The sequence below is a fragment of the Syzygium oleosum genome, unplaced genomic scaffold, assembly GCF_021117445.2.
Source record: "Syzygium oleosum isolate NSW1041296 unplaced genomic scaffold, Sole_v2.1 Sole_v2.24, whole genome shotgun sequence".
In the NCBI taxonomy this organism is placed as follows: domain Eukaryota; kingdom Viridiplantae; phylum Streptophyta; class Magnoliopsida; order Myrtales; family Myrtaceae; genus Syzygium; species Syzygium oleosum.
Genome location: NW_026607508.1, coordinates 6,347,775 through 6,375,134, shown reverse-complemented (window position 1 = coordinate 6,375,134; position 27,360 = coordinate 6,347,775). Strand labels below are relative to the sequence as shown.

General features: G+C 37.1%; 1 protein-coding gene across 2 annotated transcripts; it reads right to left on the bottom strand.

Annotated features, from left to right (window-relative positions):
- Window positions 1-34: 34 nt before the first annotated feature.
- Window positions 35-27,004, bottom strand: LOC115684143 (ABC transporter C family member 2). Of its 2 annotated transcripts, none has more exons than XM_030608842.2 (28): window positions 26,774-27,004; window positions 24,934-25,387; window positions 23,805-23,983; window positions 23,442-23,481; window positions 22,684-22,840; window positions 20,680-20,794; window positions 20,520-20,600; window positions 15,770-15,794; window positions 14,944-15,000; window positions 14,526-14,591; window positions 14,181-14,255; window positions 13,493-13,600; window positions 13,228-13,362; window positions 11,302-11,408; window positions 11,122-11,215; window positions 10,318-10,485; window positions 8,947-9,087; window positions 8,152-8,352; window positions 7,823-7,921; window positions 7,545-7,697; window positions 6,570-6,958; window positions 5,693-5,873; window positions 5,106-5,429; window positions 3,455-4,211; window positions 3,203-3,324; window positions 1,468-1,713; window positions 889-1,303; window positions 35-484 (listed from the first exon to the last, which is right to left on the bottom strand). In XM_030608842.2, exons 2-28 carry the CDS (start codon window positions 25,264-25,266, stop codon window positions 387-389), a joined length of 4,866 nt encoding a protein of 1,621 aa, XP_030464702.1. In that variant the 5' UTR covers window positions 25,267-25,387; window positions 26,774-27,004; the 3' UTR covers window positions 35-386. The 2 variants fall into 2 exon arrangements, with proteins under 2 accessions (XP_030464702.1, XP_056158645.1); XM_056302670.1 differs by lacking the exon at window positions 26,774-27,004 and adding an exon at window positions 26,660-26,684.
- Between the last annotated feature and the right edge of the window lie 356 nt (window positions 27,005-27,360).

Sequence of the window (27,360 nt, the reverse complement as noted above, 5' to 3'; positions counted from 1 at the left end):
CAGGAATATGAAGTTGACTTACGACATCGGAACAACAAGAAATTAAGATCATATCTTTTATTGCCTAATTTGATAAGACCAAAGCAACAACTACGAGAATCCGGCTGCTTCTCAGCCAACACCGAGTGAGCAAAAATTCGAAAACAGAAATACATTCCAATCTAGATGAAAACTCTGTCGAAATAGTTACAGTTCTGAGTTCTTCAATTGTCGTCTTCATATTATCAAAAACCGGCAGTTATGTTGATCCTAGGCCACAGTGACGAGTCAAAATGCACAAAGAAAGAGATCCAGGCGTTTTGCTGCCATAGCCATCTCATAACTCAGGTCTTTTGTAGAAAAACTAGACACTACTTCAAAATATACGTACAGAATCATGCTGTTCTCTACATCTCAACTTGGTCCCAGTCAAACCTTCCCTCTTCAAAACCATATTCCGATCGGTGAAGTCTATTTCTCGACAACTTGCTCATCATGGCAAGACCTAATTGCAGAAACATAGAAGAAAGATATCGTCAGGTCCTGTATGAGCATAAGAAAGCCACCGCATATAAATTTGTGAAGTTATCATTACTCTGCCTTCACTTAAGAGGCTAAGTAAATCAGGTAAAATGATTAGAGACACAAACATCCAAAACTGTATTCACAATAGCCAAACTAGTAAAGCATGGAGTGATATATTCGAGTTGTCAGATGCATTGAAGGCTTTTCTTGGTGGCAGGATAATGTAAAAGCACAAAGGACTTTCAGTCATTTAATCACATCTAATCACATTAAATCAGATGCACTGACATCTCTTCTATGAAAAAAAATTGGATTTCTGTAGTAACTTCTGTCCTACATATAATGACAGTTAATTTTGACAGCAACACAGTTAGACAAGTTTACCTTCAACCATTCGATAGAGAGCCGACCACCAGCCTTCGCTAGAGATCTGATACTGATTTAGGGATTCCTCAATTATTTGATCATGCTTCCCTTCCAAAACTCCCCGCAGAGTTATGACCGCGTCCTTGGTCGCCTTCAGAATGTTGTTCTCATCCTCAATTTCCAACTTTTGAAGATCATTTTGAGAAGAAGTGAGACTGACAGCCAGAGCAAACTTAGCAGCATCGTTCCAACGTGATGAAGCGAGCCATCTCCTCTGTCCATCCAACCGCTTGTTCTCTTCTCTGCCAGATCTGCTTTCCTCAACTAACTTGCGTAAATACTGAGCATTAGCTTCCCCGGTACTTTGTACCATCTTAGAGAAGGCGCTTCCTTCTCTAGACAACAATTCCTCCGGGGGATCGTATTCCAAAACCTAAAACACAAGCCAGAGAAATTAATGCATGACCTGGGATAACATAGAAAAACTGTCGTCCAGCTTAAACAAGCTCGTTTCGGTGAATTTCCAAAGCATGTAATACTCTTAGATGCAGGTTTGATGATATGGAATCACACATGGTGGAAAGAGGATATTATTACCCGGCCAGAATCAAGGAGAAGGATGCGGTCACAATCAATTATCGTATTTAGCCGATGAGCAATGATGAGCATTGTACACGACTTAAACTCCTCTCTGATAGTTTTCTGGATTAAAGCATCCGTTCTAACATCAACAGCTGCGGTTGCTTCATCGAGAACCAGTATTTTTGATCTTCGCAACAACGCTCGAGCAAGACTTAAAAGCTGCCTTTGTCCAACACTGAAATTCTCTCCAGCTTCTGAAACCTGGAAACGGTATAGAAAATGTTGCTACTAAGTGAAGTTACACTTTTCTTGATCACAAAAATCAAAATCTATAAATAATAAGAAAAGTGGGAAGAATGAGCTATTTGGTTGAGTCACATCATCAGAAAACTCCATTCCCTCCCACTTCTCTTATGTTAATTATCCTTTACATTGATGAGATTAAAAAACAAAAAAAAGCTTAATAAGTCCACTTAATATGCCCCATTAATGTTCCAATAAAACATGATCTAACATAAATCTGTACAAATTTTTCTGGATGTAATGTGAGATAATTTCACATAATAGTCAACAAAGCTAAAATCATCAAGAGAGATCATCTTTTTTGAGTTTATAACGATGCTTTTGCCAAATGATTATGGAGGTGATTGCCAAAAAATAATCTTCTAATAATATAATGATAAAAAATATAAATCTATGTTCCTTATATGCATATTAGAGGCATTAGAAAGGCCTGATCATATCACCTTGCATTGAGAACGGTTGAGAATTGAAAGGCCAAATCACACATTAGATATCTGACTTACCACAAAAATTAGTGCACATATGGTGGCTTTCTTTGTTTTCAATTGAATTTATATACCTAATTCTAAGAGGATATTAGAGATTTCCTACTTTGACTTAGAGTAGTACTTTTTTTTTATCATTATAATTCTTTCTTGCCATTAGAGGTGATATATCATTGAATTTAGCAAGTATTTGCTTTGGGATTGTGTGATGCAATTCTTCTCTTAGGTGTGATGCTTAAGAAACCCTGGATGTGATGCTTAGGAAGCTTTGGTTGTGAAGCCTAAAGATTTATGCTTTCTTGTGGAACTCATCGTCCGACGTCAGAAAGCATGACATAAATCATTCTAAGGTCATGTCCAACAATGTTAGCAGACATGCTGGTAAAACAAAGAATTTTGTCACGGAAAATTTCAGGCAACAGAATGAAAAAGGAAGTGGACATGGATATGGAGCAGGACAAAGTAAAACTGCAGATCCTCGACTATCTACTTCAACCTCAAAATGAAGAGACTGACGAGTAAATTACCTTGCGGCTAAGTGGTGATATTTTACTACCAGCAAATTCTTAATATCCATGTTAATAGAAGCAGAAACATCAGGGTTGAAGAAATGGTATAAAAGAAATTCACTTCATGAATGCAGAGAAATCAGTACCCCTATTTGAGCATGGAACTCATTCTAAGTACACTATGCAGAGCTAATATCAATGGCAACCACTGTTGGTGGTCAGACTCAACAAGAGTGTTCTTGTCACCCCAGATTTCATTCGCAGGTGAATAGGAATCCAAATCCCTATTATATCGCTTCAGGGAAAGCCAATTTAAGGAAATCTACTACATGAGGTAACTTTATGCACGTGACAATGCACTTAAGTGGAATCAATTGCACTTGCTTTATCATGCTAGTTGATCAGTTGCAACAGCCTGAATCATTAGAAAATAGGAAGAAACAAAATATGTACCTCTGCATCAAGGCCTAAAGAGTTCCTACGAATGGCATCCTTCAAATGTGCCCTCTCCAAAGCCTCCCAAAGGTCAGCATCATTATGTTCACTGAAAGGATCAAGATTGAATCTCACGGATCCTGGACAAAAAGGGAACAGATTCAGTCACAAGGAAAATTATCCAAATTATCAAAGAAAGGCTATTGCCATCCTGGTAAAGTGAACTCTATTATATTAAGATTAATTAACAATATATTACATACGGTTCACCTGAAAAGAGCACGGGTGTCTGTGGTATTATTCCAAGAACTTTGCGTAAATCCATCAGCCCAAACTTTCCAATGTCATAATCATCAATCAAGATTCTTCCTCTTTCTAGTTCAACAATCCTAAACAAAGCATTAATCATGCTAGATTTCCCTGCACCAGTTCTTCCGACTATTCCAACCTTGTCGCTTGGAAAAACAGTGAAAGATAGCCCATGCAGTACTGGAGGAAGTTCTGGACGATAACGTAGGACAACATCTTCAAACTTTATGGATCCAGATGACGGCCAACCCGGAGGGGGGCGGTTGCTCTCAACAATAGGTGGAGCCTCTGAAGGCAATTCTATATATGTGCCTACCCTCTCAACAGCATTTAGACTATTTTCAGCGAGACTTGCAAGCCTCAGCACTCCAGTCAACAATCCTGTAATGTTTAAGGCATAACTAAGAAGGAGACCCATAGTGGATGCAAAAGCCTGCTGATTCTCTGCTCTTCCATTTTGCATGACTGCAAATGTTGCCGTAAACCATATCATAAGGCCACCCAAAAATTCGAGACGAATTCCAAGCCAACGGTTTCCACTCATGTTCACAAGAGTGTATCTAATGTTGTTATCCATAGACTTTCCATTTATTTCGGCCATGCGATCATAAGCTTTGTATGCCCGGATAGTTGATAGACCATTCAGCGCTTCTCCAAATTGTGCATAAACAGGGGACCTTGTTATGGAATCTAAACGTTTCACTTCACGAGCTGTGCTCTACATGAAAAGAACAGATGACTTTTATTGAAAAAACAAACATCAGTCTAAAATTACTATGCATAGCAGTGGAAGGCTGAAGAATTTGGATCAACGTGCAGCAACCTGAATGCTGACTAGTAATTCAGCGGTCATTCCAACCAAAGGCGTTGAAGAACTCAGAGTTGAAAAATAGCAACCAATTACTTCTAAAACGAAAAATATTGAATGGAAATATGACGTAAGCAATTTAAATTACTAAAGTGCTGAATATTTGGGAAATCATTGGTAGCAACAATTTCCAATCTTTAATTTACTCGTCTACAATTTTTTTTAAGTGCACATAGTTAATACTTGAAGTAGCTTGCCACAACTTTCACATAAAAATGTCGAAACTTTAAGTCAGGAATCAGGATAACAAAAAGTAGCAATCGCATGAGAATAATAAATAGCCACAAAATGTGGAAAAGTATCGGACATTATCAGTTTTTGCTACAAAACAAGACAAAGCAACAACAAATCTGCATTTTTTTAGCAACTGACAAAAGCCTAAAAACGAAGGCAAAAGACTTGATCCATCGTTTTCCTTTGTGGCTTCATTGTGATTTTATTTATGTCCAACCAAACCTAAAGATGAGGTCAAAGGAAGCAGTCATAAATTTCAAAAGCAAAAGAGTCATGGCACTTGATCACAGAAGTTTCTGAACTTTTAATAAAACAGGTTCGATTTTCTCTGCATTGAGTGCTAAAATCCATTTTAATCTTTTAAAATTGTCAGACTATAATCAATTCATCATGCCAAATAATATTAGACATTTCATAAACTAAACTATCCAAAGTACTAAACAACAAAGTATCAGCTTCTATTACTCCATAAACAAAAGTGGGAAAACATTCACAGAAGGATGGACATACCTGATAGTATAAATAGGCTCCATAGAACAAGACCAGAAGTGGCATTATAGCCCACAAGGACATTGTACTCACAATCCCTATCAAAGCAAAAGTAGAAAGAAGCTGCGACACCATACCCAGAAACATATTAACTAATTGAGCGACAAAGCGATCAATGTCTCCAAGATCCTTGGCAAACCGATTAATGAGACGGCCAAGAGGATTCGTGTGAAAGAAAACCATCGGAGCTCTTAAGATAGAATTAAGCATAGCATCATGCAATCTTTTTGCTGCATACAGACTTGATATTATCAACCAGTATGAATTTGCCAGAGCCACTAAAACCTGAAAATGAATCCACGGATCGTCAGTACAGAGATTTCAGGAGATACTTTCTCATCTTTCCAATAAACTAATGATCTTGTCAATGTAGTCCATGCATAATAGCAGCAGGCAAACGAAGCAAACATATTTGTTTAATAAAAAAGTCCTTTCTAGTTTTTCTTTAGGTCATAGTTACTAGAGAAAGTAGCATATGCACATGGATTCCTGCAGAAAAGAAAAGTCTGCAAAAATTGTCAAATAACTGCATCCATCTTGCATTATACCTGACCAAATGATAGAAGTGCATATATCAGATTGTAGAAGCCCGGGTTGTAACCCACTTGGGTACCTTGATCTGTCCAATAACTCAACCATGTGCTGCTTGAAACTCTTAAAACTTCAGTAAGGATATAACATGAAAAGAGGATCATAACCACCCACATGCCTCCCAGTGCATTTTTATATCTGAGAAGGAAGACATGCAACATTAATTACGATGCAAAAGAAAATTAACAAAAATTCGACAAAGAATTATTTTCCGAACATTTTCTCATAAATATTGTTGCTGTAAAGCCATCCAATCCTAAAGATGTTTCTAGCCTTATTGCTTTTCGATAGGAAAAAGTTAAGTACATAGATTCTACCCTCATCTGTTTATTCTCCCTAATTTATATTTCCCAAACTTTCTCTCTCCATCTTAGTTCCCAGCCTACCTCTCCCATCTGAACAAAACTGTAAATAGAATTATAATAAGCTCTATCATCCTCCATAGAATTGAGAGGCATGCATAAGAAAATATCAAGCTCGAGCTTCTACTAACGGAACAGTTTCCTGCTATTTCAATTTTCTACCACATTTGTTACCAAAGAAGAAACCTAGCTGTAAAGACATGAATAATAAAGCTTCTTCCTCAAATTTCTTTGTGTCAAAAACTCCTAGAAATTTAAAAGGATGTGAATTAGACTACCAAAGATCTCTAATATCATCAAGTTCCTCCTGTGACTGTACCTACCTTCAGTGGAAAAATACTTTATACACTGGTACTTTGAAGCCCTTGGATATTAGAAGAATCAATTGGGCATACTTTTACTTCTAATTGAGCCATTATCAAGAATTTGTACTACGTTTTAGTTCTGGAGTACCTAAAGAAAATATTATTACCTGGCCAATACTTTCAAACTAATAACACCCGTTTCCCTTTCTTCCTGCTTAATAAGCACTGACTTGGTTTCCTTCTTCTTACTTGGGTTGCTTGAGTTGTTGGGTACATCATTAGCAACCCCATTAGCAACAGGATTTGACGAACTCTTCTCATCAACTAAATCACTATTTTCCTTCTCCTCCACATATTCCTCTATTTTACCCGCATTTTCCATCAACTTCTGAAATCGCTTGCCACTGCAAGAGAGCTCGTCAAATGTTCCTTCCTCTTCCACCTTACCGTCATGTACCAGGATTATCCTATCTACTTGTGATAGAAAATGAAGCTGATTTGTGACAAGCACTCTGGTTTTCTTGCTTAGTTCTCCCTTGATGCACTTATCAAATACCTGGAGATGAACCATGGAGAATCAGCCAGAATAAACTAGATAGCATCTAGTGCATATACTGGACAAGCTAAAATCACACAATGACAGAGCTAAGATATGAAGCCAGGGAAAGTGGAAGCAAAATCTGCATCCAAGTTGCAACGCATCCTTATCTGTCTGCACACGCACTCATATAATAACATTCACACAGTACTCTTTTGCTTCTGAATCATGAACTCTTTAGTTTTCAGAACTTCTGTACATCTACGGATAACTATCATGGAATATATTAATAAGTTGCAAAGAGAAGTTAAATAACCAAGATGTTCTTTGGTAGATCACATATACGCGCGCAACTTAGCTTGCATCTCAAAATCAGTTGCTTTACTAATTCAGATGGTGAAAGACAGGTAAAAACAATCTTACAAAGCTCAGGAAATTGCAAGACTACAAGACAAAGGATCTGATAACAGCAGGTAGAAAATTATAACTTTATATGTTCAAGCCACCCTTGACATGATAAAAGATCGAAAGTAAATATTTTTTCAACAAAACTAAAATTAGAAACAATGAATGCAGAGCAAACTTATCTAGGAGGATTAAGTACCTGTCGAGCAACGTGTGCATCTAGAGCACTCAGTGGGTCATCAAATATGTAGACATCTGAGTTTGAGTACACAGCCCGTGCCATAGAAACTCTCTGCTTTTGTCCACCACTTATATTCACCCCTCTTTCACCTATCTCAGTTAGATCACCACCCTGGTGATTATTCATGTCAGAATGCTGAAGATTTTGGCAAAGAACATTGAACAGCATGGAATTGCTAGCACAATGCAAGTCCACAAGAACTACATTAAAGATACAATTATCAGAACTAAACTTACAGGTAGCAAGTCAAGGTCATGCTGCAATGCAGTCACATCTATTGCCTTCTCGTATCTTCTTGATTCAAAAGGAGATCCAAATAAAATGTTATCACGAACCTGCAAGAGATCATTTATGTACATGCTGAATATAATGATTTCGAGGAATGAAAGGTTTAGTTGGGTATGAATAATCCAAGAGGTCCTTATTGATATTAATATTAGAGTGCAGAAAAGCACACTCCAGTAGTAAAATTCAGTATGTTCAGATAGTAAAGCGAATGTTCACAGGACAGTAATATAAGCAAAAAGAAATTCATGAGAGAATTAGGAAAGGCTTTAATACTCACAGTTGCATTAAAAATCCACGAAACCTGAGGAACATAAGCAACTGTTCCTCTAACAACCACATTTGCATCTCCAATTGCAGGAAGCTCCCCAAGCATTGCCGATATCAGTGATGTCTTTCCTTCTCCAGTACTACCAACAATCGCAACCAAATTGCCTACTGGAACATCCAAGTTTACATCCGACAGTGTGGGCCTCTCTGCCTGAAGTACAAGATCATGCACTTCAATGGTGTATCTAAGCAATTGCAAAAAAACAGACAATTGCATTTGCAAGAGTATTTCGCCTTTTGCATTAGACAGAGTACATGACAAGGTAAGTCACTAAGTTGTCAATTGCTATAGATTGCCTCTAGCTATAAAACATCCTAACTGTACATATTGACAAGCAGAAAATGGTAGTCTCTTGTTTATTTAAGGAGCCTGTTACAAATGCTTATGAGTGAGCATGTAAAAGGATATCCATAAAATGAATGAGTTTACAATCAGAAATAGTTAAGCAACTAATAATTAAGACAGATCTCAGCTCTTTTTCATTATATCTCCTCTTCCTCTTCTATAATCAATGATTTCAATTTATCTATATGTTTGCTTTCTCCAGGAAACAGCTAATCAATATGGAGTGAAAAACTACATTTCTAAGGCTCAAAGCACAGAGTGCTTTTTACAATTGTACCCTAGTATTTGCATGCACACAGTTCTGCCATCTGCAAGGACCAATTGCTATAAAAGCGATGCTTGTACTCATATGCATGCATACACACGAAAATACAGGAACTTCCAAGTTAAAAACAAGACCTTCGCATCCCAAGAAAAGTTTCCATTCTTGATGGTTATCGCTGGTAGTCCGGGATCAAGAGGGGGATTAGGCAAAAGAATTCTTTCCTCAGCTAACAGAAGCTCCTCCAGTCGCTTCAAGGATACATTTGCATTTACAGTCTGCTCATGTAAAACAGCATTAGAAGCTTGAAAACATTATGGAAACATTAAGAGCTGGTTAATCATGTATTGCATCTAGCAGAAGACAATATCAGCGACAACAATGAAGTGCTCGACATGAAAGACAATGTACAAACTACATTAAAAATAGATTGCAAGATCAATAAAAAGGGGTAAAGTGGAAATGAAACTCAACAATCTTACACATTTTACTGTTTTTTTACCATCAAAGTTCTTTTGCATTTAAGACTTCCATTCGGTCAGTAGTATGCCACACAAGTAATAAGCAGGGGTTCATGGACAAAAATGAAATCGATACTAAATGCTTCCAGAAAATTAAGTGGACCAAAATTCTCTGGCATGGGATCATGCCACTGAATTCTTGTACTTTACATCACGGTTAACAGTTACACATACCAATGATTTCCACCTCCTTCTCACCAATACCATTGCCTTAATAATCAACTAGTGGTACTGTCGCCACCCATTACCACCAATCATTGCCATTGCCATATTAAAACTTCAGTTATCTCTAGAAAATACAAATATACTCCGAACAATTTTCTGACAGAATGAAAATCTTTTCCAAGCTAAAGACAGTTGACTAGAAACAACCCAAACCCTAGAGAAAACTGGGACAAGATCAATTAAGGAGAAAACTAAACCATAGAACTCATATATATGTCAACGATAATGTTTTCTTCAAAAAGGGTAATTCTACTGATAAAATGAGAAAGTCAACTCAAAATTTCATTTGAGCGAAAAAAAAAACTCAGCATTTCATCAAATTATCGCATGTATGAAACATTTTCAAACAATATTGAGGCACAAGAATTTCCCATCTCTTCAAAGCACATATAAGTTAGAATTACATCATAATAAACACATCCAAGAAATAAACAAGAGATTTGAGCAAGCAGCAATTTTCTAAAGAATGATTAAACAGTTAAAACTCCAAACTTAGAGAACTTCTTCAACTGAATGAAGGGAACCTGAGAAAAGAAGGAAAATACGAGCTGCCATCCTCTTCTTAAGACACGATAAATGAGAAAATGTTTCTCTTAACCTTTTCTAGCAGAGAACATGTAAAAGATAGAAGACAATATCGGACAGGTTGTAAGCACTCAAAAGTCATAACACCTATATCAGAGACATCAATGCTTTAAGTGCACTCTGCAAAATAGAAGCAAAGACGAGAGCAGTTTCATTATAAACAGAACTTCAAAATACCTGAGTTATTATATTAGGGAGCATGAACAGTGGAAACCGGAGAACAGCAAAGAGAGAAAGAGATGTAAATGCCCTTGCTGGTGTCAGATCTCCGCCAAGCAAAGTGAACATTCCAAAAGAAATAACAGTCACCACAACCGGAGTGCTATTCAGTATGAAACTATTTAACTGTGGAAAAAGACAATAAATCAGTACTTAAAATAACAACCTTATGGTCATCAAAATTTCTACCAATGATAAACCATTGTCACATAATATTTAAACCAGAGCTGGGCACCATATAAGAAACATTTCTTGGTAATCATGATATTTACTTAGTTTTTTAATCCAAGCAAAACAAGTTGTCAACTTTTTAATCACCAAGAAGGAAGCTGAGCAAAGTTAGCCCCATCCTAATTTGTGTTTTCATTAAGGCTTAGTGTGTTTATTCGCATTTTTGAGAAACCAGTTAATTTATCTAACACTATTTTCAGGCTCCAACAATCCGCTGTCCTTTAACAACCGGTAAAATCTATTAGCTGTCCCCTGAGTGAAGTCCATAGGAAAATCTAAGCATAACAGCACACTTTCCTTTCCTTTCCAGTAAAATCAATACGAGTTTGTGGAAAGAGAAGTGAAAACCATGCTGAGACGTCAAGAATGTTGCTTTCCTCCCTCGACTAGATACATGACACAGTATAAACTAAACCGTACTACGAGATATGAAACAGTAATACTCAACCTCTTTAAAGGTACAAACAGGAATCTCCATGATCCAAGTTTAAATAAAGTTGGTATTACAGAAATTATATTATAGCACTATACCGCTCCTAATGTTTGAGCCTTTTGGAACCATGACAATTCATCAGTCCGAATGCTTTGAACTTTGCGTTGGAAACTACTCTCCCATGCATAACATCTGAAGCATATTAAGCCCAAAAAAAGTGTCAAATGCTTAATTTTCATGATGACTCAAAAAGAGCTGTTCTAAAGATGAAATCATACTTCACAGTGTCCATTGCAGCCAAAATTTCATTCATGAGGCCAATTCTCTTGTCTGTTCGTTGCAGCCCCTCCTTGGAAAATTTCTGCATTCTGCTTATAACAAAAGTCTGTTTCCAGTAAAATTAAAAGAAGCTATTAGATGAAGAAATTCACAGAGACAGTGAAGGCTAATTGACAGTTTGCAGAACCCTAAAGTGTATTTATTACTAACATTCTCAAGTAAAATTATTTAAAAAATAAAATGAATCAATAAGAATATACTAAGACCAAGGATATCACCTAAATAATATTCTAATTTTCAGTTTACTAGACACACACTTCATTTGGCATATCTGCAATTTTGCATGCAAGACATAAAAGCTATTAAAGGAAAAGGATTATAGAAATATGGAAAAAATTTTGTCCCATAATCCCTCTCAAACTCTTTTTATAGCAGGACAGTAGCATTCCAAGACACCACCTCAAATGAAGAGAAATTTGCCCGCATTTTCATCAATGTAATCTAGCGCTTCTAAAGATGGCAAATCACAAATGTTGAACGGGCAGCCTCTCTTTTTACCACAGGAGTTAATTAAATGTCCGCTTTCTGTGCAAGCAGACAAGGATAAATTCATTAACAAAAAATTGCTCATTTAAAACATCTGTTTGCAACATTATTATTCCTCACACATGAAGCAAAAGCTCAAGGCTTCCGCCTTTATCCCCACTATCAGGTTTAGGTAAGTGACCATCTCTTCCTACTCTTCAATCTAATCACCAAACTGTGTAAACCAAAAAAAAAAATTCAAGAAGTATATCTCAAGTATAGATCGAGAACCTGTTTGCTACCAGCTTAAGCTCTATGAAAAACAGATGGTCAACATGGTATTAGATAACAAGCCAAGGCTTCAACTCTTGGCATTCCATCTGCCAGTCAATCTACATTTTTCTTGTCATAGTGCTCTAGTCTCCAATTTTCCCGATAATGTAATGATGTCCAGATGTTGGGTTTCACACAGAAGGTCTGGATTAAATATGAGGGGACTGTTAAAAGAAATTGCTAGATACACGTTGTGAGCCCTTTTCCTAAGGGCTTATACTTTTGAGAAAGACAATTGTTCACAACAAATTAGCGACCCAAATTATGCTTTTCAAATTATTTGGCATAGATCTAGAAGGCAAATCAGCCTCAGTGCACTTCACAGAGTATAAATGATGATCCTAGCAGAGGAATTTGCAACTTCACCTTGTAATCATGCATTCTTCATCCTAATTTGAATAAAGTGACTTCCAAACCAGAACTAGGGTGAAGTATACCATACAGATCAAATTGCCTACCATAGTGCTCAAGAAAGCTATATCACAAGCTGTCGCGACCGACCTTCACTAGCACATGTTAACTTTATCCATGTAGTTATCCAAAATAAAGCGGCTACGTGCATTTAAAATGTCGTGCACCATCCTTTTATAACACCAGAGGAAACATGACAAATCAGAGCTAAGACTTTTGACCTAGTCCAATGACTAGAATTATCACTTAGCATTACAGAAAAAAGTAAACTTAGTCAAGGGTCAATGCTTCATCAGCTTGTAGTTCCTTCAAAGGTCAGGATGCTTTTTCAACAAAGCATTATTCAAAACAATGGAGAGTTGTTTATTTATTCCAGATATTTTAGCTATCTTTATCACTTTAAAAAGAAAAACACTATAACCACTGGCGCTGAACATGCATAATGTCAGTTTAAGAGGACAATAAGATATACGAGATATAGGAGACAAGTTTCACAATTTCCAATCATCAAACTTGATTTGATGTACAATCAACATTAACCTTTATCGCACTATTAGCATTATTACCTAGTATGCTGCAGATTTACCTCATAGACAGACAAAAATCAGGTATAACAGAACTTAATATAAAATAAACAGAATAAAAAACTGGGGTACCTGTGTAGGGAATAAAAGAACAAGCATGAGAGCACCAAGCAGTGAAGCAACCCCAAGTTGCTGGTATAAAAGCACCATTGCTATAACTATACGAAATGGAGCTGACCACAGAGTATGGAGGGATTGACATATTTGCTGTTGGAAAAAGGAACAATTATAACAATAGCAATTACAACTTCCAGATAAGACTGCTAAATCAAAATGCGACTCAGCTATGACTAGCTACAAGTAGGTATGTTTACTCGTAAATGAATATGACACATGCCTGAAGTGCTTCAGCATCAGTTGTCATCAAGTTGGTGATTTTTCCAGACGCAAACTTTTTTCGAGATTCATGAGTTAGCCTCAAGGATTTGCGGAAGACAGCAGCAACCTACAAACAGTGAAGTCAGCAATACAGGTAACTATGATGAAGCTTCGGCACAGGCAGGAATATAAAAAGAACTAAAAAAAAATAAAAAGAGAGAGAAGTATTTATCTAAGTGTTCTACAGAGGAAAATTAGGCCAGGCACAAAACAGGGACACAATTCAAAAAATTAGTCAGCACAAGGAGCAGTTTGATTGTTGTTATATAGGGATTCGATTATGATATCATTAGTTCATGTTCTAAAGAGAAACAGATCATACAAGAAGCTGCACATGCAGAGGGAAGATATCTTAAATTTTAATTAACAATGGAATTTTAGGGTCACTGACATCATACTCTTAAATTTCATCTGAAGCTATGTGTAAGTACAAATGCATTTCATTATGTACATGCTCCCAAGTGCACGCACTGTCATATATGCAGTTGTCTTTCAAATGAGAATGGAGGAAAGAAAACAAAACAAAAGGGATGTCTAAAAACAGAACTTGATAGAAAAAATTTGGATTGAAAAATAGAAAAATTTTGGATGAGAAGAATATCAGTTCCTACTTTAGTAACAGCTAGGAGAAAGGGAAGGAAATTTACCAAAGTAGATCTCAGGCGGTAACCAACACGCATGACATTTTGAAAATACTGAGCTTCACATAACACGCCCCCCACCTGGACCAAATCATTCAAAATCAATAATCTCAGATTCAAGAATATAAATTAAATTTCAAGGTTCATTACATCAATAGCATAATGATTAACCTCAGATAACCAACATGACAATCTAAGAGAAAGAACTATCAATTGCAAATTGGAATATTACCATATGCAACGCGGAAAAAAAAAATTACTAGAAGCAAATCAACTAAATTTGAAGCACTTAATGAGACAAACAATCAATTGATACTTGATAGTAAGAGAAAAGGAGAATTAATGTCATACCACGCCAACAAATATTGAAAACGCATATATGTAACCTATCCATGCTGGATCCCCACGTTGCATAGACTGCAGATAATTCATCGAAAACAATGAGAAAGTTAAGAAAAAACATAACACTACATAATGTGCATATGATGGAAAAACAAGTCATAGGCTTGCGTTAACATTCTATAAAGCCAGTTTAAACTAGGAAAAGAAAAGCTAATCAGAGGGTATAAAAAGAAATGGCACAACAAGAAGCAACCACCAACTTCTTTCACCAAAGAGGACAAAACTGGTGGGTAATAACATACCGAATTTCCATTTCGCTATGTCAGTCAATGTGTGTGCATTTGTCTGTTCACACACGCACACAGAGATTTCTCTTCGGGGTATCTAAAAAGAAATGCTACAAAAATCATCAAAAATTGAAACTAACCTGTAGAAGGCTGTTGAGGATGAGTGGCCCCACAAATTGTGAAACATCATTCCCAATCTATACACAATTCAGCAGATCACAACAAATTGTTAGCAATGGATGAGATATATAAGTAATAACAACTTAGTGACTATCTATAGAGTACAAAATTTAAAATTCAGAACAAAAATTAGCCTCTAGCAGTAGTCAGCAGCAAGTATAAGGACAAAAATGTAACTTTGTAATAAAGAGCGGGGAATGTTTCACAAAAAATTATGGATAACATTTTCGCAACAATGATTGTTTGTATCATCTAAAAAAATAAGTCAACGGAAAATATTTTCATGATCAACAACAATTTATGCCTAAACATTTTTGTTGATGATGAAAATATATTTCCGTAACTCATTTATGTGAGTTATTCAAGCGATCATTTTTAGGAAAATATTTTCCAAAATGTTCATTTCCGTTAAATAAACGCACCCTTTCATTTTTGTGGATTTTGCTCGCCAAAATTTTAAAATGATATTCTATTTTAAATTTATGTAAAATTTATACACCGATTTACTTGTCAACATTCATATCTTTAGAAAGGTTTCACGTACTTCACGTTAAATAAAATTCAAACTGCATGAGCCGCAAAATCTAAACAAGGTAAAAAAAAAAATTAAAAGTCATCCCAAACAAACATACAAGAACAAGTGTAGAGAAATATTATGAAGTACGGCAAAGATTTTCAACTCTATTTGGACCAATTATCATGCATGCAAATTGGAGTTCCATAAAGCTAGCTGATCAAATGCAAATATAACATGCAAGTATAATGTCAAGTGTATTAGTTCTATACCTTCCAGAATCCACCCCACCAAAACCTACAAAATGAAGAAAAATGCAGTAAGAATAGTATTCACCAGCCAACTACTAGTCTAAAGAAGCAATCGACAATAGATAACTACAAACATGATGCCACAAAAGGATGTTTCGGAGAAAAAGGATCTTTTCTTCATTTAGAAAAGATAGAAAAGAAAGCATTCGTAAGCATAGATTATGGCATGGTAGCAGCATAGCCAGACTCCTGGCTCTTTAAAAGCTGCAAGTGCGCTTACACTTTCTCCTAAAACCCCTACTCAACCACCACGAGCAGAATTCAAGGTTAAAAGTGGGGTTGCTCCCTCGGCAAAACTGGGATAAAGTTTAGGCAAAAGATCCCAATTCAAGATAAATTCATGAGGAAGAGAGATCTCTATATAAAATATAAAAAAGTGTAAGAAGTTTCTCTCCATATAGCAGCAAGCTGCCAAATCGGAAAACTTGGGTGCTATAATATAGCTTTGTATCAACTAAGTTCACGAGTTAGAGATTAGCGGACTCAAACAGCTGACAATGAATATGTTGGAAGCAGAGTGGGAGCTAGTCAGTTAGCAAGTGAAAAGTCATAATGCTATCTTCGAAAGGCTTGAGCATGGAGCCACCCGTTAATAGTGATGGAACTCCGCGCAAAGTTTCCACCCGTGATATAAGTTACCACTCCCTGCCTTGTCAAAGAAGCAATTTAGCTATCTGTAACAGCCTTTGCTGTGAAATTCGATCCCTTTCATTTCTTGTTATTTTCTTCTTCATATTCGATTTTTTCACTCTTGTCCCTGTAATTCACAGCTTCTATTAATTTGAAAGCCCGATGTCAATACAGAGTAAATCATGTAAGACAATAATTTGTCTTGATATGTATATGACCTGGAAATACAGTAGCTGACAATCTCACAAGTTCTTGCTACCAAATACACCAAATATTGCTCATATCTTGCTCAAACAGCTTCACTCCCAGCATATTTCAGCTGTTTATACTGAATAATCTCACTTGTATACATAAATAATATACGATAAAACAGTTGTCTGACCGTGTTCCACCGCCGGAATGTTTATCAATCTATGCAATTACCTTCACAACAAACTTTCATCTAGAAGTCAACTACCACAAAGGTCAGTTTAGAGACAACCATTCTCAGAAAGGCCATTTATGAGTTATGACCTTGCTAATAGCTTTACATTTCTCAGCCTGCAGTGTCACTCTAAGAATTCTAATTAGAGTTCTCCATCTGATTAATGTCTACGCATAAAATTCACTGATGCATTGTTTAAATAGACCGAGGAAACAAGTTTTCATTAGCCAAAAAGAAATGACATGAGATTACACATAAAGATAGCCAACCATATAACTGAAACTCTTTTTTTCCAGGGAAGGGTACTGAAACTCTTCGATGTATCAAGTTAGGAAAGAACAGGGAAAGCCCATCCTCAAGGCATAAAAAGTAGTTCATGTCATCATGACTGTAGTATGCATCTTAAGTGTCTTGTGCCTAGATCAGTTTCAAAACATTGCCATGTAGACACGACTAATAAGAAAAGGAAATACCCCTCGCATGGAGACCTATACAGGAGGACCCAATGTCCCTATTATTAGAACACAAAAATATGTGACTGTCCTCGCTTAAGAAGACTGACAGCAACAAACCAAACATTAACAGCTTCGCATATTGATCTTCTGAAAAGCATATTCAACCCCCTGAAACATAATTCTATTTATGTAATGACATATAGTCCACATGAATTCTATTTATCTAATGACATAGAGTTCACATGAAGGGGATAACCAAAAACCAGAATTTGCCCGAATGGAAATGCTGCAACTGTCTCAAGCAAGTCATCAACTCCCTTATTTTGCCAAAGTTGAACCATGATTATCTGCTAATTCACACACAGCCAGCACTAAAGATGCTAATATTACCTTTGGAAGTAACACCAAAACAGATAATTTCCCTACAAAGAAGCATGGCCAACTGCAGACTAATTCACCTAGGCCAACATTTTCTTCAATCCGAAATTTCTTCCAACCATGCAATTTGATTGGTAGGTTACAAGTAATAGATATCACCCACATGTAAACTTAACTAAAATCAAATGAAATTGATGTCCATCTAGTAACCCACCAATCAAAGGAAGCCATGGTTGCATGAAGTTTCCTCCGACCAAGGATGAAGGAAAACACACGGCGCATTCAACTCTTTCTCAAGTTGTCCATGGTTATAGATATTTTCCCATGTCACAGACCAAAGGAATAAGGTACTCTGTGCTGCACAAGTCCAAATCTCTTTCTAATGGAAGAAACCTCTATCCTTTTATGCACCTTTCCTAGAAAGAGTGGAATAACCGGTAATCTCGATAATCAGGTTTGTTGAAGTATTATCCCACATCGATTGACAACGGGTCCTAAATGGTCTTTATATTCATGAGGTCACCCTCCACCTAATAGCTTAAACTTTTGGGTTGGACTTTCTAACATGGTATCAGAGCCAATACTATCCCTTTCGTGAATGTGCGTGGCAAAAATTCCACGTGAACATACATAGTCAAAATTTCATATGCTGCTCGTAATCCGGATTGCACGTGAGTGGGGGTGTTGAAGTATTATCCCACATCGATTGACAACGGGTCCGAAATGGTCTTTATATTCATGAGATCTCCCTCCACCTAATAGCTTAAACTTTTGGATTGAACTTTCTAACATGGTATCAGAGCCAATACTATCCCTTTCGTGAATGTGCGTGGCAAAAATTCCACGTGAACATACATAGTCAAAATTTCACATGCTGCTCGTAATCCGGATTGCACGTGAGTGGGGGTGTTGAAGTATTATCCCACATCGATTGACAACGGGTCCTAAATGCTCTTTATATTCATGTGGTCTCCCTCCACCTAATAACTTAAGCTTTTGGGTTGGACTTTCTAACAAGGTTCCACTTCAACTTTTTTTTTTTTTGGGTCAACAAGTTCTCCTTCAACTTATACACAATTTTTATCATCTAATTACTAATGAAGTCCTACAAAAGAGCTCAAACAGAACACAAACTGTCTCTCGCAATTTTACTGGCTTATAAGTATTTAATGCTTCAAGGGAATTTATGAGAGAAGTCTACTTTTAAGCAGCTAGGAGAGATCCAGAAACCAATAACTCAGCTCATCTATCAAGATCAACACTCTGACACATCAGATTAACGACTGTCAAAGGAAGCCAGTCATTACAGTGTTTAAGAAAAGTTTTAGAGGGCAAAGAAAATGTAAGTAGAAAAATGAGGTGGAGAAAGAGAAGGCAAGGGAAATTATTTTACTTATCATTGTTTGGAAAGGGTGGAAAGAAGAGGGTGGAAAGAAGAGGTGAAGAAGTGGTTAAATTAACATTTTATTATGATTAGAAAGAGAGAGAAAATGAGTGGAAATTACTTTTTTGACCTTCCAGTCATCTATTGTATCTATTTTCAAATTAAAGAAGGGGATATTTTGGTATATTGAGTTGCTTAAATATTAACTTCATAGGTTTCTTCATCATTTGGTGAAGAACAAAACGAGTAGGGCCCACAGACATCTTCTCCCTGAAATTTCAATCTTTACCCACATTCCTCAAAAGTTCTCCAAATAGGGTTATCTAAATCTTTCTTTAGGTTTTCTTTCTACTCCTATTCTTTCCCTCCTTCCCAAACTAAGTGTTAGAGATGAATTTTCATAGACTTAGCCAAAGAAACCCTCCAATCTCCTGTTACAAAAGGTTGGATTATAAGTATTTTGATGCTTCAAGTACATTAAAGTGTGAAGCTTCCTTCTAAGAAGCCATGAGAGTTCAGAAATCATGAGGAATAATGATCCTCTTGTCTATCAAGAGGAGTTGTTCATTTCATCTATTCATATCCAACTTCATGTCTCCAACGACAGATGCAGCCCTTAGAGATAAATTTTGAGACATGTAGCCAAACAAATTCAATCCCCGGTAACGAATTATTGCTCTCACCAACATAATACACCAACACAACTCTGCAAAAATTTTTGTGGTTTTTGGATAACCTCCAAATTTTGATAGATGACAACAAATATCTATTGCCCAAGCAACCAAATTCATTAGGAGAACGGCCCTTACTCATATTCAGCAGATTACACTTACAGTCTGTCAAAGTTTTCCTATTTGAATATCTAACCAACAAACACATGGCCACCATTACATGCATATCCTTGATAATTGATCCACATAAATGCATTGCCATACTAAGTCAATAGCATCTGAGTAGTAAGACACAAAGACAAATAGCTTTTGAGAACTACTCCATTGTGGAAATATCCCACATAAATAAACTATTTATTTAGCACTCAAAGGAAATTTACGAGAGAAGAAGTCAAAAAGATAAATAGTTGGTACTAATGCAATAAATTCAGAAGAGTCGGCAGATTCTCCCACGTAGTGCTGAGGTTACAACTTTGAGTTAACCAGCTAATATTTTTGTGGAATTATGAAAAGTACCTAATACATGAGTGTTACAAAGATTTGTTCAATTTCATCAGTTTACATTTTCAGTAATTCAAGCAATGGTCTGCAATTCTTTGTTTCTCGTCTAAAAGTTCAAGTGATAAAATTTAGAGGACTTGTTTTTTTTTTTTTCATTTTCCAAATTATGAAATGACTAATTTTGCTACAAGGCAGAGTCAACATTTAAGGACTTGATGTGGATAGTTCACAGAGTGACAAAGATTATACACAGAACCTCTAAGCTTACCTTCCCCCCAAACTCCTATTCAAAGCTCTTAAAAGCCATGGTTTGGGCCTCCGGGATTCCTCAGCCCAACACCTCTGGAACCTACAAAATTAGCAGACTTTAACTAGGACTCATACAGATCATATAGATTGCAACAATTTAGAACTGGGAGTATTCATACTTGCTGTTCAGTGTTTCTGTTCGATCCCATGTATCTAATTTCCAGATATCCTTCTCAGTTAGAGGTTTTCGATAACCCAGCTTCATCAGTGTACCCATCCATGAAAAAAGTACTCCTAGAAATGCACAGGAGAGCAAAATGAATTGTATCAAAACATGCTAAGGTCCTCAAATATATTCTTGAGAAGATACATAGTCTATAACATCTCTCTGAAGTATTACAAAGCAAGCAAACAAAAGGATAGATCCAACTGATATGGCGCAGTAATTAGGTATTGAAGGACTGATTATTGCAAACAGAATGAGATTTCTGACCCACAGTGTCCAGAGTCCATACTTTTCATACAAGGGAACAACAGCAACAACTTGGACGTACAAAGAGGATAACTGCCAATTAACCAATTTATGAAAAATAATATACTTTTGATTCTGCCAAAGTTCAATGTGCTCTTCCTTATGATAATAATCTGTTCTTCCTCTGTGAAAACAGTACCCCATTTGTAGCTGTCAAGAACTATTTGTTTTAGAGGAAGTGTAAAGCAATTGGAAACCACATTAAGGAGCAACATAATCATGGGTAAATTCCATAGTTAAAGATTAGTCAATCTTGAGGAAAAATAGTAAGCATAGCTATTAAGACTGAAGAACTTTTACCATATTCATAACAGCCAAAGAAAATAAAATCAAATAAAAACTGTTTTCTCTGTGCCCCTGGGATAGGCGCTGTTAGGAAATGTGCAGGAAGAAGGTCAACTACGAATTAATTTTTCATTGTTTTCCTTTGATCATTGTCTCATTGTTGAGAAGATACAAGAGAAAACTTCATATAGGGAACTTTTCTAGTCAAAACAAAATTCTGAAGAATAAGGTCATCCTAGGTCTTGTCTTTCAAATCTATTTTCACATAAGGGTGTACTGACCTATTTTCCAAACTGAAAAAGATTCATCGCCATCAATCAAAAGCAGGTATTTCAGAAAAGTACTAAAACAAAAACATCCAGATGACTAACTTTTTCCTTAAGCATATAAGTGCTCTATCGCCTCAAAAGTATCAAATAAAGAGACGCATTTGCAAATGCTTTTAGAAATTTTCAGCAAAGTCAGTAAATAAGTTTTAACTCAATCTGTTCTGATGTTGCTTTCAGTTCTCCAAATAGCTCTTAATTACCAAAAGCAAGACAAGAAATGGAAAAAAAATGATGCTCAAGTGAAGAAATTGTCTATACCCATGCAAAATAAAGACTAGGTTCAATCATTAAAACATTCAGAGTAACCTACGACTCATTCTAAGTAAATTCAGGTATGGCTAGTTAGGTTAGAATCTAGACAATTAGACTGTGAAAAGCTGGCTACTTTATTATGTCAGCCCTTGAACTCATGGCCACAATGTGGAGCCTGTCCACATTCCCTTATGTATTAGAGGTGCTATGAGAGTGTTGTACAGGGATCATGGATATGATAGTGTTGTGGGATATGCAAATGCAGATAGGGCTGGTTTCGACCTCGATGCTGATGCAAGGTATCTTAAGAATGTTGGAATCAAAGACAGTCCTTAGCAGAGCATGACAGGTTTATTACTGCAAACATGGACAACCTACTAAGCATATGATTTTGTTAGAACATGTGACATTTAAAAATTGAACTGCACCTCCATACATCAACTTAAGCTTTTAGATAAATTAGTAGTGGTTTCAGTCTCTACACAAAAGCAAAGCAATAAAACTTATGTTTTAATCTCTCTAGACCCCTGATTTGCCTTTCCAATCATAATCAATTATGCTTTATCTTTAGACCAATCCCAACCTACCACGAGGGAGAGTCCTAAAGCATTTAAATCAGACACCGAGCCTTCATGTGAAGGCTAAAGCTCCTAAATAAGTTGGTACATGCTTTACAACTTACAGTAGCTCCCTATCCTTTTAAGAAGAACTTACTTTTAGCAGCAAAATGCAACATGACATTCGCAAGCATCATACGATAGGCATGCTATGGAAGATAAACATACTTGAAAAAATATTGACATGCCTCTCTGGACATATCTGCTCTGACCCAGGAAGTTCTTCATATTCAGTTTCTTGGACTGATTCAGTCCGCACAGGGGTGTAGCCAGGATAAGGATCCAAAGTGGGCATATAAAACACCATCAGCATCCCAAACAAAAGCTACACCAGAACAACGATACAACATGATTAGCCAAAGTAGACATTTATTGAGCATTCAGATCTAGATAGGTACTATACTAGTATTTTCTTTCCATCGGCCAACCTAATGACACGAAATTCAGATACATGAACATTGCGAACATTGACATCTGATTTTAAGAATAATTATGATCTGTTCATACTTCCAACATTTTCCAAGATTATAAAAAGGTGTAACCTTATAGAACATAAACAACTCTCCTCCCTATTAATTTAAGCTGAAACACTAATAAGCACGGCCCTTATAAACCTGAACTAGACTTTCACTTGTACAACACACAATGGCAAAATTTTTCCTTGGGTAGCAATAAAATTATCATTGGCTAACACTAAAGAAAGAATTACATCATTCTCAAAAGAACCAAAAACTTATAAAAACATTTTTGGGCGCCAACCATATAGTTTAAACTATATCTAAGATCATGCATTAACTATATGTAGCTCTCTCCCCAAGCCTTATGGTGCAGAATTTTCGTTTATTGTCAGAGCAAGATACAACATTATCAGCATCAAAATTATGTTGTGAAAGTGACAGGAATTAGGAAGTAGCAGAAGGGCATACCTGAACAGCAACCTCGCTGATGTACAAATACAGTATAGAACTGCAAAACAACAAAAAGCACATGATTCAGCATGCTGTAACAGATTAGGAGCATGCTGTAATTTGTTCACAGCATATTATGGAACTCAAGTTACAAATTTGCTAGCAAGGCCTCACAAGGTAACACATACATGTCCCAAGGTACGTGTCAGCTAGAATTCTACTGAAATTAACAATTTCGGCCTGTTTTTTGATGGACACCAAAAGGACGAGATGTATGGACTGCCATGTGGGAGGACATTATGGACCGTGCAACTAAAACAAAGAACAAGTACTGTACACCATAAGAAGTGGTGCAAGTAAACAATAGTGTAAAGTTCGAACCTGTTGTAGAAATCCTTCATAGAGAAAACAAGGTTGAACATCACAGCATCCCCTATCAAGGCATAAATGACTCCAAACCTCACAAACCAGCGAAATTCACAGACATATACTTTAGTTTCCAAACCAATCATGACCAGCATGGAGCACCAAGTAAGCGCTTCAATCATTAGCGAGACAATCTGGAAAAGAAGGATCGGGATTAAATGTCAAGCATACAAAAGTAAGTCTAAATGAAGTAAACTATAGGCATTTTGATAATGACTAGATGTTTCTCATTATCTATGAAAATCTATTAAGCACAGTTTCATTGACTACAAATATCAGCAGCTAGAAGCAGGAAGCTGCAAAATATGTAGGTTCCAACAACCAACTTGGACAAATAAACTCAAAACTAATTTGAAAGAATATATGTGGGTATTGGCCAGTCAACTTTAGCTCAAGAAGATCCTAGTACGCAGTTCTTTGTACAAGCATCATTTCATCTTTACTTAAAATACCATAAATTCATGATTTAGACCTATTGCTACATGCATCTACAATTAGAACCATTACCATTTCATACAAAGGAACCTAAAAGTAAAAAGGCAGCATGTGATATAAAATTGATGATGATAATACTCAAGGATGTAGAACATGCAGTGACCTTCCATGCCATAAGGCAAGGAACAGTGAGAAACATCGAGAGTAAGATACAGAGCTATTAAAGTTGTTTATCCAGTAGAATAAACCAATTTGAAATCAATATGACCAACTTCAGAAGATAGAATAGAGGGCATCAAAGGATATGAAGAGCATCTCAGAAGTGTAATCCTAATCCTAATTTTATCAAATTCTAACTCCTAAACTTTCTCCTATGCTAGAGTACAGAACGGTAGCAGAAGTTATCAAATGCCCATTGATACACGTCTTGTCAAAATGCCATGCACTTATCACATATTCGAACTGAGACAAATGCCCTTCAATCGACTTAATTAACGATGCACCACTGCATGCCAAAGCAGTGGCAGCATCGGAAAGTGAATACAACAGATCGCCAGGAGCCCATAAGAGACTTACTTCACTTGGCAGCAATAGAAGAGGGAAAAGGGAAAATAAAAAAAAACAACAAAAACAGAAGAAGAAAACCCACCTCAAATGGGGCTAGGCCTTTCTGTCCATCTAAGTTGAAGACTGAAACTCCCATAATCAATCTGAATAATGGTTCCGCAGTACAGTAGGCAGCCAGCACCCCCAAAATATAATTGTACAACTTTGACCTCAAGCAGAACCTCTTCACTTCGAAATCCTTCTTTGTCCGCCATACTCGATATAAGCAGAGGCCGAGAAGGACCAGATGAGAAACAGTCACCACCAGAGAGTCGACTGCACATGGAGTGTACACGCCAAAGGCATTTTGGACAACCTTCCCCCACACCCCATAAGCCACTGGCCTACAGTACCAAACAATCGGCTCAAAAGCCATCGTTGCTCCCTCTATCAAGATTCTTCACTTCAAGAGCATAATCTTCACTTTTCGATCCCGATAAAAATTGCTTCTAGAGCCAGGAATGAGTCTGCCACCGTTGTTCAACGCAAGCCTACTCCTGCAAAAGCATCAAATATCTCACATACAGATATATGGTATTAAATCACATGGAAGAAGGAGAATGAAGCATTGAAGCACTGCACAGATGGAAAAGGACTAAAACGTTTTTCACTAGTACATGACCTTTTTAACGGAAATCCATCCAAGAAATTAACCCATCTTCACAAACATATATTCAAAGCCGCTCCACTCCACAATATCATCAACAGTAGCAATGGCTAAAACAATCAAGCCATTAAAGACATTCCAGAACATTCTTAAGATAAAATTTTATTCCCCATGAGAAATCATTCATTTCAGACAAGTAAAATGCAAGCAGAAAGAGGAATTATGGAAAGTATATTACCATAAGAAAAAGTAGAGCCAAAATGAAAAAAGTTAAACCACTCAAAAAGGCACCCCGATCTTGGCTCTCTCTCTCTGACACAAAAGTTTAAAAAGCTAAAAAAAAGATCGTGTGCAATATCTGATGACCAGATACAGGAAGGGAACAATTGCCCAGAACGAACAAGAACACGAAACTAGCAGTACGGTGAAAACACAGAAGCAACAATTTTTTCAGAAAGCCAACAGCTTCGAAGTGGAAATTTGAAGAGAAATGATCAACAGCCCATTTCGCAAAACAAAAAAGAAGAACATACAATATACTTTCACCGACTGACAGATTAAGCTTCATAAATCCTCGGAGAAGCTATGATCATAAGAAACCGAAAGAACTAAATTAGTTCAGCTTTAATTTATAAAAGCTTTTGATTTTCACTTATTCATAGAAGCTAAAGCAGCGACTTACCCTCGCAAAATGGGAGCAAAAAGTAGAACCACTCAAAAAGCAACCCAATCTTGCCTTTCTCTCTCTCTCTCTCTCTCTCTCTCTCTCTCTCTCTCTCTCTCGCACCCAAATGTCAGAAAAGCTTAAAAAGAATCGTATGCAATCTCCAATGACCAAAACAGGAAGAGGACAATCGACCCGAACGAACAAAAACACCAAACTAGCAGTCCCGATGAAAACCCAGAGGCAACAATCTTCACGGAAAGCCAACAGGTCGGTTCCGGAACAACATCATTGCTTCTTCGTATTGGAAATTTGAAGAGAATCATGTTCAACAGCCCATTACGCAGAACAAGATCTCATCATCAGAAAATCAAAAACCCACCCATCCCCGAGGTAACCCAAGAAAAGAGAAGGAAAAAGTCCGCAGCTTCCCGCGTTGACCCAACAACAACAAAAGAAAAACGCAACAAAGGAGGTAAAGCGAAAAACAGAGCTCACGAGGTCGGTGTTGCCGCGAGCTCAACGCGAACGAGAGCTGCACACCCGAGCAGACCCAGAAGAAAAGATGGCGACTTTTGACGATGACGAGATTGTAGACGGGAGAATCAGAACCTGTATAGCCCAACTGCAGCGCAATGCGATTGATTGGCGAATATGGAGCACCTGTCCTCCGCACCCAGATCCTTCAATGCATCCCCACTTCATTCATTCATTCATCCCCTCCCTCTCTCTCTCTCTCTCTCTCTCTCTCTCTCTCTCTCTGTATATCTGCGAACCGGGGCTGTGGAGAACTCGGAGAAGGACAACGTTGGTGTCTCTCTCTGCTCCGCTATAGAGGCCAAGAAAACAGGGAGAGGGAGGGAGAGAGAGATAAAAAGAGATGGGGAGTTCTTGGTGAGGTGCGGACGGTGCAATACGTATACGCTGACGTCAAAACTTGGATGGGACCGAATCCTGCGGGCTCGAATTACGACGTCGGCGGAGGGGGGGCAAAAATAAGAACAAAAATGGGGGAAGTTCGGAGAATTATTATGTGGGAGGATACAAAGCGTGTAGCCCGGTGAATTTGGAGCCCTGTTCATGATGATGATCGAGTCATGGAGTCGGTGGGGGTTTGATAAGGGTGATAAATTCGTGGAGGTGGGTAGGTACAGGACAAATTTGGCACGTTTTGTTTGTTATTTTAATGTGACAGTATT

Coding starts and splice junctions, on each gene's coding strand:
- LOC115684143 (XM_030608842.2), bottom strand. CDS start 25,266: ATGGCTTTTGAGCCGATTGTTTGGTACTGTAGGCCAGTGGCTTATGGG. Junction 23,984..24,933: donor AAGGCCTAGCCCCATTTGAG/GTGGGTTTTCTT, acceptor CTTCTTTTCCAG/ATTGTCTCGCTAATGATTGA. Junction 20,795..22,683: donor GCATGTCAATATTTTTTCAA/GTATGTTTATCT, acceptor GTGCATTTCTAG/GAGTACTTTTTTCATGGATG.